The sequence below is a fragment of the Ursus maritimus genome, unplaced genomic scaffold (assembly GCF_017311325.1).
Source record: "Ursus maritimus isolate PB19 unplaced genomic scaffold, ASM1731132v1 scaffold_7, whole genome shotgun sequence".
Lineage (NCBI taxonomy): Eukaryota > Metazoa > Chordata > Mammalia > Carnivora > Ursidae > Ursus > Ursus maritimus.
In genome coordinates, this window is record NW_024426885.1 from 71,922,091 (window position 1) to 71,937,689 (window position 15,599).

A 15,599-nucleotide genomic window follows, 5' to 3' on the forward strand; every position below is an offset into this window, starting at 1 on the left:
TACCAACACCAATACCAACAAGTGTATTAGGTTTCTATCGCTGCTGTAACAAGTTACCACACATGTTTTAACTCAAAACACCACCATGGAAACTCTCCCAGTTGAGGTCAGAAGCCCAGCGTAGGTGTGTCCTCTGCTGAGGGTCCCACAGGGCTGCGATCAAGGGGTCTGCAGGGCTGCGCCCCTTACTGGAGGCTCTGGGGAAGAACTCGCTCCCAGGCCCATTCAGGTTGGAGCAGGACCTGGTTCCTTGCGTTTGTAGGACTGAGGTCCCAGTTTGCTGATTGTTGGCCGGGATTGTTCTGAGCTTGTAGAGGTGACCTTGCTCCTTGGCTCATAACTGCCTGTCTCCATTCTGAAGACACCGATGACCACTGAGACCTTCCTACCCTTCAGCCTCATCTTGCCTGCTTTATGTTTTTGCCTTAGTTGATTCTTCTGCCTTCCTCTTCTGGCTGTCAGGGCCCACCTGCATTGTCCAGGGTAAAGATTCTCCCTGTTTTAAGGTAGCTAATAACTTTAATTCAATCTGCAATGTCCTTTCACAGGAATACTTAGACTAGAATCCTGGAATCTTTAGGGTGTAGCCGACTACTACAGTGATCAGCGTTTTGCCAATCTTCCATCACAAGCTTTTTTTCTTTTTTTAATTACAGTGATGTTTTAAAAAAAATAAACTATTTTGAGCTGTAACTCACATGCCATACAATTCACTTATTTAAAGTGCACATTTAACAGTTTTTGGTATATTACATTCTTAATTTTTAAAAGTTGTGTAGGGGCACCTGGGTGGCACAGCGGTTAAGCATCTGCCTTCAGCTCAGGGCATGATCCCGGCATTATGGGATCGAGCCCCACATCAGGCTCCTCTGCTATGAGCCTGCTTCTTCCTCTCCCACTCCCCCTGCTTGTGTTCCCTCTCTCACTGGCCGTCTCTATCTCTGTTGAATAAATAAATAAAATCTTAAAAAAAAAAAAAAGTTGTGTTAGACTATATATATAACATAAAGTTTGCCATCTTAACCATTTTTGAGCGTGCAATTCAGTGGCACTGAGTACACTCACGATGTGCAACCATCACTACTATTTACATCCCAAACTCTTCCATGGCCCTAAATAAAAACTCTGAAGCCATTAAGTGAGAACTCTCCGTTGCCCTTGCCCCCAGCCCTGGTGACATCTAGTCTACCTTCAGTCTCTGTGAATTTGCCTAATTGAGGGACCTCATGTATGTGGAATCATATAGTATTTGTTCCTTTGTGTCTGGCTTATTTCACTTAGCATAATGACTTCAAATTTCGTCCATGTTGTAACGTGTTGGAACTTCTTTTTATGGCTGAACGAACGTTCGGCTGTAGTCCTACAACACAGCTTACTCATCCTTTCTTCTATCGGGCATTTGGGCTGTTTCTACCTTTGGTTCCTGAGAAAATGCTGCTATGAACACTGGTGGACAAGTATCTGTTTGAGCCCCTGCTTCCAATTCCTTTGGGTGTATACTTCGAAGTGGAATTGCTAGATACGGTAATTTTATACTCGGATTATTAAATGGCTATCATCTCAGGGCAAATCAGCCCCCAACGGGAAATTTCTTTATTCAAACAAGATAAAGACTTTTTTAACAAAAAAACTGTTTAATTTTCTGCACTGAGAGTTGTACAGCTGTAAACTCAAGGAATTATCCAATACTTGTATAAATCTGGGGAACAGTTAATAAGCACCTTCAGAGGGTTCCACAGTTTAAGAATTGACCATTTGAAACTTTTAGAATGAACCTAGTAAAATGAAAACAGCTATAAAAACTATACAAAATCATGACAGACATTTGATATAGAGGGCTTGATATGGAATGATAAATATAAAAAAAAGTGAAACTAATTCAGGGGGCTGGGCTGGATAAAAGACCTATGTGTTCCCCAAATCGTGTGATTCTTGGGAGTATATCTGGCTCTCAAAACAGTCCAATTATTCAGGGAAAGGCTCTTTCCTGATCCAGGTGCCACTGGGATGCTGAAGCAGATGAGGGTAACTTGGGGACGAGGTACAGCAGGGGAGGGGGTGGGAGGGGGGGACAGGGAGGAATGAGCTCACTGAGGTTTGCAGGTAAGAGGAAGGATCTCTTCCCCAAGGAGAAAAACAAGCAAATTCTTCCATGTCCTCAAGTGTAAGTGTTCTTTGGCGAAAGGTACCATTTTCTCTTTGGGATTATTAAAGAGCTTTTCTCATTGCTATTGTTAAATACCCTTCTCTACCCTTTCCTCTTGACCAATCTCTTTGTGAGACTTTCCGCTGAGCCTTCTCTACTCCCTTACCCTAACCTTTCCTGACTCCAATTCCTTATGCTCACCTTTCAATCCAAAATTCTTATTGTTTTGCAACTCTGGGAAGCAGCTGATAAAAGGTAACACTAGGTAACTACTCGTCTGGCCTGGAGATGTTTCTGAACACAGAAACATGACAGGTGGCAATGGTCTCTTTAATTACACCAGTGAGCAATCAAGGGTCTGGGTCAGTAGTATAAATACTCAGTCCGGCCCTCTTTGATGAGAAGACAGCCAGCAAGGGCCATGCGCAGAGGGAGAGACAAAGGAGAAATAAGCTCATGTTGACTGTACGTCGGCTCTCACCAGTGGGGGAGGGAGGTGAGGGACTGCAGGGGGGTCATCGCTGGTACCAGCCCCCAGCTATGCCTGACGTGAGGGAGGTGGGACATCACTGCCAACCGTGAAGCCAGGCCACTCAAGAGACCAGATGCTGGGATCCGGGTGCTTTGTGCAAAGAGGAATACTTTGGTCACCACTGGTGTAACTTAAGGCACTTCTGAAAAATCTTCATTCTCAAACTGACCTGACTGTACACTTTGAATTCCTACCACTGGACACTCTTTTGATTGAAGGCTTTACCTACCAGAGGCTACTGCTGAAATGCCAGTAACTGATCTGGGAGGGGCTGCTCCTCATCGCCCACAAGTATCCACACAGCCCTAAGACAGAGTGGGTTTTCAACGAAGGGCAAGGCTTGCTCACTGTGGTGGGGGCCTTGGGCAGGAGGCAGGTAGTACAGAACTCAGGGGGGAGCAGCTACGAAGATGAGGAGGGAAATCAAAGCACCAAGAGAAAAGAGGGGGAGAGTTAACTCCCTCCTTCATTCACAGCCTTGCCTAGGTGGCCCTGGCTGGTGTGTCAGGGAGAAAACAGGATGGCAGGTGCATCGGAGTGAGGCTGAGCTCATAAGGCCACAGGGGGAGGGGGCAGCTCAGGCCTGGGGAGGCTCTGCTCACCACTGGGGTGCTAAGTTGGGGAAAGGTTCCAGAGCACTGAGATGTGCATACAATCCTCCCTTGGGGGTAGGGGGGTTCCGTCGGGGTGTAGGGGAAGAGGCTTTCCCATTCTGGAAACCCAGGGCATATGTTTTGGGGAACAGTGAGGGGAACACTGTTGGGGCTCAGGCTGGGTAGGACCTGGGCATGGTGGCCACCAGGTCAGATAGTTTTCAGTCTGGACCCTTTCAAGTAGGGTGCTGCTGAATACTTGCAGAGGGAATGAGGCACTCCTGTCTTCATTTCCGCTCTATACAGTCAACTCCCAGCGTGTTGTCAGGGCAACGGCAGGTCCTGCTTCCGGGGGTGGCCAAGCAGAGGTGGGTGCAGCCACCATTGTTCACTGAGCAATAGTTGTGACCTGAAAAAGGCAGAAATCAGTTCAACCGCCCCCAAGAGAGTAGCCTCCAGATGAGCCCCCTTTTTGGTTTCCAGGGGACCAAGCACGTGGGTGCTCGAGGAATAGGGAATCCTCATCACTAAGGATTTGCCAGGTGGGCAGAAACGTCGTTTCCCAATTCCTGAGTTGGGGACTGTGCAGATTTGCCATCAAAGCTACTGAACGGGACTCAGGGAGGATTTTCTAGCTTTGATTAGGACACAGAGCTGGGCTTTTCAAGCACAAAGGGCTCTCTGTCTAGCTTGTCCCTCGGCTTCACACTGGACTGGGGGGAGTTGGGAAGCCAAGGAGGGTGAGTTTGGAGAGAGCAGATTCTGGAGCCGGGCTGCCTAGCTCACCCCCAGCCGTGCCACTGGGAGCTGTGGCACTCTGGGCCAATGGCTTCAGTTTTCCTTATTTATAAAATAGGCACAAGCATAGTACCTGCCTCGTGGGGTTGCTATGAGGATTAGTGACCAAATGAGCACACAGCAGAGAACGCTGGGTCGATGCAGGTGAGGTACCCAGCTCCGGGTAAGCACCACATCCCCATTCGTGATTATTAGGAGCAGCAATTACTATTGTGGCTGTGAGGCCACATGGATGGACTTTTAAAGCAGCAGAGACTAACACGGATGTTCCTATTTGGAACCTGAAGACCACATCCTTCTAGAGCCAGCCCAAGATTCAGTGCTTTCCCTCACCCTGCCCACCATCTCCACCTCATCCCCTGATGTTTTCCACGTGACTCACCCTCTAAATAATGAAGACCCGTGACGGAAGGGACTGTGTCTCACCTGCCACGTGATCAGGGCTGCGAGAGGCCAGACAGGTAGCAGCCAGGATGTGGGCTTGGAGCCTCATGGCACCCCCAGCCCCAGAACAGTAAGAGCACAGGTGAGTTACCTTGGGGACACTGAGACAGGGCCGTGGTGACGCCATATAGCCGGGTCTGCTTGTGGGGGTGGAAGGTATCCGTCTCTTTGGAAATGGCAAGATCTACAGCAATCACAGAATTCCTACGGAACACCAAAGGGCAGAGGGTAAAGACCCATCTGATGGCCCAACCCTCTGTCTACAGGGCAGCCTCTTCTGCAGTTTTGGGGACAAACTGGAGGCCACGTCGAGACACACTGGCCTGCCTTCTTAGCCATCCCTCCCTCCTCCTGTGGAGGGACACGCCTGCGTTTCTCTGGCTTCTTCAAAAAGGACAAAGATTAGCTAATCTCTCCCCTCAGCTCTAAATTCCAAGCTGAGAAAGCGACTTTCTATCCAGATGCCCCCGGCCACAGCCGCCTGCTCGGTCTGACCCTTTGTGCAGGCAGGGGTGGTCAAGAAGGGGCTGTGAGAATACTGCAGCTTATGAAGCGTAATGAAGGGGTGCCTGGGTGGCACAGTCGTTAAGCATCTGCCTTCGGCTCAGGGCGTGATCCCGGCGTTCTGGGATCGAGACCCGCATCAGGCTCCTCCGCTATGAGCCTGCTTCTTCCTCTCCCACTCCCCCTGCTTGTGTTCCCTCTCTCGTTGGCTGTCTATGTCAAATTAATAAATACAAATCTTAAAAAAAAAAAAAAAAAAGCATAATGAAGTAGGGGCATGGTGTGGGCCTGGAGCCCACCCGCCAAGGGACCCCGGGCCAGCTCCTGGGGAGAGAACAGACACGCTCCAGAAGTCCAAGTGGGTGCCCGTCCAGGAGCATCCCGGTGACAAACAGCAGCTCCTGCTGCCCAGGCATCCTCGGCCCTCACTCTTCTTGACCCTCCTCTCCTGACAACCAGAAGGGTGAGGCAGAGGGCGGGCATCTCTGGACACTGGAAGGTCAAGCCAAGGGGCCACGCGGGGAGGGCTTAGCCTCCCAGAGACAGGGTGGCAGGGCAGGCTCCCCGGCCCCCGCTGACGTACGTCTTCCAGTCCGTGTAATACAGATGCTTCCCGTAGCTGGTGACAGCGAAAGGGTACTGGAGTCCTTCGAGAACCTTGCGTCTGCCGGACTGCCCGGGCTTCAGACACTCCACCCGATTGGTGCCTGTGCGGAGCGAAAACAAGGCATTCATTGTGCACACAAGAAACGGCCCCTTTGTGTCAAGACGAGTAACGAGGGCAAGGGTGAGAGAAGTCAGCGCGACGATGACAGATCCTGGAGAACACACGTGACCTGCTCTTCAACAGTGGAAAGCTTTCTCTCTCCTCTGCCTTGCCCCCTCGCTGGTCAACCCCCACCTCCGCTGGGGGACCCACACCTGGTTCCAACGTGGACCAGAGCAGAGGGGCCGTTCCTTGCTCCACCCATTCCCGGAGCAGCTGGGGACTTAGTTGGAATGACGACGTCCTCCAGCTCTGGCTCAAGTCCCTAACCCCTGAAGCCTCCCAGGCCCTCCCTCCCTCCCTCCCTGCATTCAGAGCCCTTACCCCAGAGGCAAGATGCACTCCCTACACCCCCCGTGGCAGCTGACAGTATTGGGGACAGGGCAGGTGCTCCACAGACACTTGACAGATGACTGACCGTGCTCCCTGATGGAGCATCCCGCCCACACCCCTCACTGGAGGGACACCCCAGGGCAGGGGCTCACAGCAGGACTGCACGCCTTTCTCTTCCTTGGCTCCAAGTCCTGCCTGAGCCCTTGGGGACCGACGCGAGCTAGAGGAATGTAAGTCATGAATTGCATAATAGATAGATAATACTAGGACGAGGACAGGCTCTAGGGGTCAGCACACTTTTTCTCCAAGGGCCAGATGGTAATTAATTTAGCTTTTGTGGGCCAAGAGGCAAAATTGAGGACATCCTGGAGGCATTTATGTAACCTCTTAAAATGTAACATTTAAAAATGTAAAAACCATTTATAAGACCGAGGTGGTACCAAAGCAGGTGGCTGGCTGGATGTGGCCCATGGGCTACGGGCTGCTGACCCCTGACTGAGCAGATCGAGAACTCACCCTGGACAGTGAGGGTTAAACCTAGAGAAACAATATGTTTCAGAGCAAAGATGGGCAGCTCTTTTTGTGCGGGAAAGTAAAAGAGCTATCTCACGCCCTCTTCCCCAGAGACTAGCCCATAGTGGGTAAGGATAAATGTTTAGTTTAAAGAAAAAAAAAAAGCACTGCTCCAACCCCAGGAGTCAGGCCTGGGGCTTTCTGTCACCTGCATCCACCCAGCAGAGCTGAGACGAGTAGGCATCAAATGTCAGCCCGTTGGGCAAGCCCAGGTCGTCCTGCACGAGAACCCTCCGGTTTGTGCCGTCCATGTAGGAAGTTTCAATTTTGGGGCTATCTCTGTTCCAGTCGGTCCAATAAAGGTTCCTGGAGGAGGAAAAGGAAGGGAGAGAGAAAGAGTAATAACGAAGCTGGATGAGAAGAAGTTTATGAAAACAACTTTCAAAAAACCCACGATGAAGACATTAGCAGGCGTTCAAACACAGAACAGCTAAAATGGGTCTGGAGGCGATAAGACATGTTCTCCTTTGCAAAGAGACTTAGATTTGGTTCGTTGTTTCAATTTGATGACCCTGTTACTGTGAATTCACTTCCCTTAAACATAACTGACATCTTCTATCTTGCTAAAGCGGTTCAAAAAGACAGCACAAAACAGAACACTGCAATGAGACAAACACGTGGGAATTCCTGTCTGCTGTCCCTACACAGGGGCGCAGAGCATCTGCCATCAGGGAGGTGGCCATGGGGCCACAAAATTAGAGATGTGACCTCACAGGGAAGGGATCAAAGTGTGAAAGTGCTGAGGGCCTGGTGTGTAAGATTCAGAGCCTGTTGTAGGGAAAAAGAGAGAAAGCACTGATGTGATGACAAAACCCAGGAAGGGGTCTTCCAAGTGTCCATGGTGTGTTGGCCTGAGCCCCGGGGGTACTTATGCTCCTCGGATACCCTTCTGGGGTTGAAATGATACAACACAGGTGTTGATCCACATTCAACTCAAATGGAAATAACCAGTTTCTGAGCTGTCGACTTACAGAGTCCATTCCTAAAAGATTTAAAAGTGGAACATGGGAGGGGGGTGGGGGACTGGGATAGGCCTGTGATGGGTATTAAGGAGGGCATATATTGCATGGTGTTATACGCAAACAATGAATCATGGAACACTACATCAAAAACTAAGGATATACTGTATGGTGACTAACATAACATAATAAAAAATTATTATTAAAAAAAAGTGGAACATGGGATCAAGTCCATGGTCACGGGGAATTGGGATAAATGTGCTGGCATTCCACTGTGCGTGTCTCTAAGCCACCCACAGAGACCTGTTCATCCCGTGACACATTCATTTCGGGAGAGCAATGCCGGAGTTAGAGCCTAGTGCTTGAGAATATATAAAAGAGCAGTTGCACACGGAATAGACGCACACCCAGATTTACACACCCTCGCACGGAGTCCATTACGATGCCTCTGGGATTCACCAAATCGGTCTCAAACAGCACCCGGCGCTGGGTGCCATCCAGCCTTGCAACTTCTATTCGATCCAAGTGAGAATCAGTCCAGAAAATGTTGCGGCCAAGATGGTCAAGGGCGATGCCTTCTGGACTTCCAAGATCTAGACCCAAACATAGGACACTTCTGGGTTTAGGGTTTTCTGATTACTCTGTGTTATTTCACATGGTGTTCAACCCTTGCACTTCGGGGAAACAAATGGGAATGTGGAATGCTTGTTGCTTATAAGTTAACCAACACTCAAAGTGATGAATTAAAAAATGTCACTCATTCACTTGGTGGACATCTACCCTGTGCACCATATTGGGAACCAAGCCCATAATCACGTGTAAGCTGTGGTCCCAGCTTCCAGGAGCTTGCAAGCAATCACAATTCCGACTGAGTTCTGGTTTTATGGGAACATGGAGGTGGACATTGGACTTAGCCTGGGGAGACCCAGGAAGGATTTCTAGGGGAGGTGACATCTTGTGAAGCTAGCTCCCAAAGGACCAGCAGGAGTTTGTCAGGCAAAGACCCTGGATGAGGGATGCCAGGTAGTGGGACCAGCACATAAGTATAAAGGAAGAGAAGACATGGCTTGAAGTGAACTCTGCATCATTTTGGATGGCTGGAGTTCGTGAGGATGGGAGAGCGGCCAGCAATGAAGTTAGGATGCCCATGTTAAGGAGCTTACAGCTTAGCCCACGAGCAAAGGGGAGGCATAGGAAGATCCTAAGATGGGAATGGAATGAATGGATTTGCCTTATTCATTAGTTATTGGGGGAAAAGGATCATCTCAGAGAAGTAGTACCAAGAAATCACTGCTGTTATTACTTTTTTTTTTTTAAAGATTTTATTTATTTATTCGACAGAGATAGAGACAGCCGGCGAGAGAGGGAACACAAGTGGAGGAGTGGGAGAGGAAGAAGCAGGCTCCCAGTGCAGGAGCCTGATGCGGGGCTCGATCCCAGAACGCTGGGATCACGCCCCGAGCCGAAGGCAGACACTTAACCACTGTGCCACCCAGGCGCCCCTGCTGTTATTACTTTTATACAAGTATTAGAAGTGCAAAGAGGGGGTGTCAGTGATCACAAGTAACACTCCCAGAGTCCTTAGTAGGTTGTAAGTGACTGGTGTTCAAGCCAGGGGTTGCCACAGGGTAAGCCGAATGCAACATGAGCCTTCAGTGCCCACCTGACCTAACCACAAGTTCAAGACTGCAATGATTCCCTGACTACAAATAAAAGCAAATTAAACATTAGATCCCCACCAGGGTTTTATCGGTCACTTAGGATTCTTTCCTAATCTTACTGATTCCAGAGCTAAAGGTCACTTAGTATGGCTGGAAGCCAGGAAGGGAAAAGGCCAAGGATGAAGCTACCCTACCCAAGGGATCCCAGGTTTGAGGAAATCATCCCCACACTGTGTTTTTTCGTCAGTGTGTAAGCGGTTTACAGCCTCTGCTCTCTCATATCAGCCTTCACTAGACTCCTAATATGACCTTGACTGTGGATGCTGGACACACCAAAGCCCCGCCCCCCCAGAAAGGACCCCTGCCAGAGGAAGTTTATTAAGAATGAAAAACAGCCTTTGAATAAGGTTTTTATTACTCAAACCAGAAGTAGAGATTTGTGAAGTATTAAAATATTTCCCACATCCCTAGGGGAGAAGAGGCAGGGAGCCTGACCTCTGAAGACCTCTTCTGTCTTTCAGACAAAACTAGAATAAACCATTCCGGGGTATATCTGGTATGAGCACAACCTCTGCCAGTGACATGAGCCTCTCAGACACACAGAGAGAAAAGTCGGGGGAAAGGCTGTTCAATGGCACTATTTCAAAAGTCACCCAGGGGCATCCAGAAACTCCGTGTCATTCTGTCTCCTTCTAAACAGCTCTGGTCCCGACTTTGAACCCAAGAGCAATCAAACCTCCTTTTCCAACCAGGAAAATACTTTCTTTTTGAACTATCACACCAAAGAAAGGTCTGGAAAACCTCACCCTTTACTGTGCAGTCAGGGCAAGAAGGGAAGACAGCAAGGTGGTATTTTCCATACTGCTTATGTCAAGAGGAAACAGATTATGATATTTATTAAAGCTATTTGCTTAGGAGTTTCACTCAAGGAAAGAGAGAGATGCTTAGCATTTGGACCACATGAAATAAAGAAGAGCTCCCCACCCCCCCTTCACTCACTAGGGAAGCACCAACCTGTACCATGACGAAGACTGGAATGGAAGATTCTTTCTCTCATTTTAAATAGAAGAAAATTTACCCCTGGTGATCTTCCCTCTACAAAGATCACATTCTAGTTTCATTCTGTGTTTTCAAAGTGGACTTCTGCCTGGAATGTTTCTGACTGAGCGGAAAGCCTTCTTGGATGATTATCAGTTCCAGAAGCAACAGGAAATAGCAGTGGTGACCTGCTCCCCTCTTCCACTGGGTTTGGAAGTCAAACCATAGATAACAGCAACAACATTTTTAACAGAGAGAGATGCAAAATGGCATTTTCAAAATTCTGTTCATTAAGCCAAACCATGCAAACTGGCAGACATTATTTAAGTAGCACCTTGGCTTCTAGAAAAGGATGCGGGGTCTATGCCCAAAGCTAAACATACTTAACTCAAGCTCAGCTTGATTCCTGCTCCTGCTGCATCACCTTTTGTGAAGGAGACAAGGAAGAAGAAAAAAAAACCTTCTGCACAGGCTGTTCCACAGGCACAGGGACCCTTCCAGAATATCAATTGTTATGGAACCATTAAAGTGGAAATTGGAAAAGCGATATTCAGCCCCAGTCGAAAGAAATACCAAACGAAGCTCTTACATTTTGAAGGCGTAGCTTTGATCTGAGCGTTTTGCCGAGGAAGCAAGATGATTTTATACAAGACCTATCATTGGCACAACAATGTCTTTTGATCGAAAATATCTGCAAGTCAGCTGATGAGTTACTGACTTAGCAACATGTAACATTTGACCTTTTCGGTAAAGGGGATTTTATACAGGCCCTTGGGCTTTAATCTTGATAAAACATACCCGTATAAAACAGTCACGACTTGTTGAATGTAGGCATCACATAACGCACAGAGTCCTTGACTTAAATCGACTTCTATGACTTAAGGAATCGAGGTTAAATGTTGAAGGGAGGCTGTGCCAAAGTGTTATGCACTTCATGATCGGTACTGCCAACTAACAATTGAGGAATGTCTATGAAAGTTCAGGCTGCTTTGCTGTACTCTGTCACAAGCAGCTTGAGCAAGAGCCAGTGGGGGTAAGGTAGAAAAGGACGCCCCCCACCCACCATGATGTCACAGCTTAAAGTGACAACTTTTGACTTGAAAACTGTCTTGGGAACAGACAACTATCAGGGATAGTATTTGCCAATATGCTTGTAATCCTCCCCACTTTATGATGCACCCGCCTAATGGAGCACACAGTAGGGCAGACATTCTAAGAATCAATTTTAGGCTCAACAGCCAGAAGAGAAATGTATATCCAAAGTGGACGACTGAGTTCGGCCCTTACTGCTCATTAAAACTTCCTAGATAAGCTTTTAGAGAAAGGCATGGGCACTTAACTTGTTTTAATTTTATTCTTCTTAGGCTAGCAACAATGCCCAGCTAAGATGTTCATGATTTAATGATGAGTCCTTGGAGGACTTTTCAGAGAAGGCTGGAAAGGGTGGTGTTGAGGCCAAGAGCCCAGTCCCACTCAAATCACAATATCCTGTATGCAACCATACACTCCACCCCTCTGCTCTCCCCCAAGAGCCACGTGGGCTGCCAGAAGCCAAACCAAGAAGGAAGAGTGGTATTTGCTCGCCTACCTTGTCGAATGATGGTGGTTGGCTCTCCACCATGCAGACTGGCTCTCCCAATGGAAGGCTCACTGATGTCGGTCCAGTAAACCATCTTGTCCACACAGTCGAAGGCCAGTCCAATGATGACTTTATCCTGGAAGTACAGACAGCATAAGAGTGGCCCACTCACTAGCATCCAAGTGACCAATGATGGTGGGAATCTTTCATGTGTGTACAGGCATCTGGACACCCTTTATTTTTCTTTTAAGATTTTATTTATTTATCTGATGGAGAGAGGCATGAGAGAGACAGGGAGGGAGAGAGGAAGCACAAGCAGGAGGGGCAGGAGAGGGAGAAGCAGGCTCTCCACTGCAGGGAGCCTGATGTGGGGCTCGATTCAGGACCCTGGGATCATGACCTGAGCTGAAGGCAGACACCGAACCGACTGAGCCACCCAGGCGCCCACGGACACCTTTTTAAATGAAGTGTCTTCAAGTCTTTAGTCTACTTAGAAATGCATATTATTGAGTTGTAGGAGTTCTTTATGTAGTTAAGATAAAAATCTTTTGTCATATACATATATAAGTGTGTGTATGTATGTGTATATAGATTTCCACTGATTATGTTGTTTGTTTTCTCACTTTCTTTTTTTCTTGTTTGTTTTTGTTTTCATTTTCTTAATGGTGTTTTTCAAAAGTAAAAGTTTAAAATATTTATTAAGTTCAATTTATTGTTGTTTCTCTTATGACTAATGCTTTTTATATATCATCTAAGAAATCTTTACCTACCTAAAGATCATTTTTAAAAAAGTCACAAATAGGGCGCCTGGATGGCTCAGTTGGTTAAGTGTCTGCCTTCGGCTCAGGTCATGATCTCCAGGTCCTGGGACTGAGTCCCGTGTCAGGTTCCCTGCTCAGCAGGAAGCCTGCTTCTCCCTCTGCTCCGCTCCCTGCTCGTGTGTGCGCGCACTCTCTTTCTCTCATTCACGTGTGCACATTGTCTCTCTCAAATAAATAAATAAAATCTTTATTTAAAAAGATAGAAATATTGGAAAGAAAGAGGTAAAACTACTCTAAGACAATGTTTGTTTATGTAGAAAATCCTGGGGAATCTATAAAACTATTGTAACTACCAACTGAATCCAGTCCAAGGCTGCAGGGTACAAGGTCAATATAAAAAGGTATTTCTACCTAGTAGCAAAAAATAAAAGTTTTAAAACAGTAATGTCTATAACAGCACCAAAAACAAAGTATTTAAGAACAAATATTTCTAAATGTGCAAGATTCTATACTGAATACCATAAAACATAAGTAAATGAAGAGACAAGTTAGTCTAATAGACTGTAAGATTTAATATTGCTAAGCTCTCAATTTTTCCTAAATAGAGTTAAAGATTCAATGACATCTATATCAAAATGCCAGCAGGCCTTTTCCCCCTTTGGTGGAAACAAGCTTACTCTAAAATATCTATGGAAATGCAAAGTGACTATAGAAAGAACTCCTACAACTTAGTAACAACAAACAAGCCAATTACAAAATGGGCAAAGGCTCTGAGTAGACATTTTTCCAAAGAAGATACACAAATGGTCCATAAATGCATGAGAAGATGTGAATATCGCTCATTAGAGAAACACAAATCAAAACCACAATGAGACACCACTTCACACATATTGGGATGGCTACTACTGAAAACCAGGAGATAGTGTTGACAAGAAGGTAGAGAAACTGGAATCTTTATACTGTGCTGGCAGAAATGGAAAATGTCCCGGCTACTAAGGAAAACAGTACGGCAGTTTCTCAAAAAAAAAAAAAAAAAAAAAAAAAAAAAAAATCTGCAGAATTACCATATGATTCAGAAATTTCCAGGCCTGGTTTACGTTCAAAAAGAGTGAAAGCAGGGCCTCGAGCAGGTCTGTGCACACCCATGTTCACAGCAGCATTAGTCACCATAGCCAATGGGTGGAAACAACCCAAGGGTCCCTCGATGGATGAATGCAAAACAAAATGTGCTAAATCTACACCACGAAATATTAGTCAGCTTAAGAAGGAAGGAGATTCTGACACCTGCTATAACACGGATGGATCTTGAGGACATTCTGCGAAGTAAGCCATAGGATTCCGAAGCATGAGGGACCCGAGAGGAGTCAAGTCCATAGAGACAGAAAGTAGACTCATGGTTGCCCTGGGGAAGGATGGAGTTATTATTTAATGGGCACAGGGTTTCTGTTGGGATGATGAGTGGATGGTGGTGATGGCTGCACCATCATGGCGAAGCGGGTAAAATGGTAAAACTACACAAAAAACAAATACATTAAAAGAACACAGTGAATATTAACCCTGTTGTTTCCAGCGCCCTCCCCTCCACCTATCCCACCTCAATCTTTCACAGTTCCACTTGACACTTGGGCTCCACCCTTCATTTTGGGGGACAATGACTGTCACAGGGAGCTCAGCCCACTCCCGCTACGAGAGCGCGTGCCCCAGAGGACACAAAGGAAGAATCTAGGTTTCAGTGAGGCAACAGAAGAACACAAAGATCAGTTACTCATTCAGCAAATCATTTTTGAGTGCCAAGCACTGCTCTGGCTCTGGGAACACCACTGCGAAACACATACCTCCGTGAAAGAGAGGGACAGTTGCTGGTCTTGTGTGCTTATGTTCTTAGCGGGAACACACACATCAGATACAGAACATATATGTTGATATACGATGTATCGAGCAGTGCTACGGTCAAGACAAAGCAGGATAAGGAGATGAGAGCAGTGTGGACACGGCAGCCAGGACAGGCTTCCCAGAGAGGTGATGTGCCAACAGAGGTGAGGCAGGGAGTGCACAAGTGTCTGGGAGGGCGAGGACTCCAGGCAAGGGGGCAGCAGGAGCAAAGGCCCTGAGATGTGGGTATGTGTGGTGTGTTGAGGACCAGCCAGAAGGCCAGATGGCTGAAGCTGGTTGGGGGGGGGGGGCGCGGTGACAGGGAATGGGGTGGGAGAAGTGGCTGGGGGCCATGGGAAGAACAGGATTTTATTCTGGGTGAAGGGAGAACCCATCAGAGGGTTTCATGTGGGGGAAGAACATGAATCCAATCAAGGCTAATGACAAGAGATTTTGAAAAACCTCTTCACTCCTTAGGGGACCTGAGGGTCCCCCTCTGCCCTGGCAACCCTGACCGAATTGTGCCAGAAGCCCCCAAGTCTCAGGTCTGGTTTCTTGCTGAGGGGGGTCAGGATTGCAGATGACAATGAACGGCTTTTCAGAAGTGTCCAGCGTCCAACCTCGGGGAGCCTAGGTAGTTCAGTTGGTTAAGTGTCTGCCTTCAGCTCAGGTCATGATCTCAGGGTCCTGGGATCGAGCCCCACATTGGGCTCCTTGCTCAGCAGGGAGCCTGCTTCTCCCTCTGCCCCTTCCCCTCCCCAACCCCCCTTGTGCTCATTCTCTCTCTCTTGCAAATATTAAAAAAATAAAATCCTGGGGCGCCTGGGTAGCGTAGTCGTTGGGCGTCTGCCTTCGGCTCAGGGCGTGATCCCAGCGTTATGGGATCAGGCCCCACACCGGGCTCCTCCTCTGGAGGCCTGCTTCTTCCTCTCTCACTCCCCCTGCTTGTGTTCCCTATCTGGCTGGCTGTCTCTCTGTCAAATAAATAAATAAAATCTTAAAAAAATAAATAAATAAAAATAAAATCCTAAAAAAAAAAA

The 15,599-nt window shown here is 47.4% G+C and overlaps 1 protein-coding gene across 1 annotated transcript in view; it reads right to left on the minus strand.

Annotated features, from left to right (window-relative positions):
- Nucleotides 1–1,560: 1,560 nt before the first annotated feature.
- Nucleotides 1,561–15,599, minus strand: part of NID1 (nidogen 1) — an 84,125-nt gene continuing 70,086 nt past the window's right edge. The window contains exons 15-20 of the mRNA XM_040624372.1: nucleotides 11,936–12,062; nucleotides 8,070–8,241; nucleotides 6,838–6,995; nucleotides 5,601–5,724; nucleotides 4,605–4,717; nucleotides 1,561–3,680 (exon numbers count right to left, since the gene is read on the minus strand). Of these exons, the coding sequence (XP_040480306.1) occupies nucleotides 3,559–3,680; nucleotides 4,605–4,717; nucleotides 5,601–5,724; nucleotides 6,838–6,995; nucleotides 8,070–8,241; nucleotides 11,936–12,062 (816 nt within the window). The 3' untranslated portion in view covers nucleotides 1,561–3,558. The remainder of the gene's footprint in view (nucleotides 3,681–4,604; nucleotides 4,718–5,600; nucleotides 5,725–6,837; nucleotides 6,996–8,069; nucleotides 8,242–11,935; nucleotides 12,063–15,599) is intronic.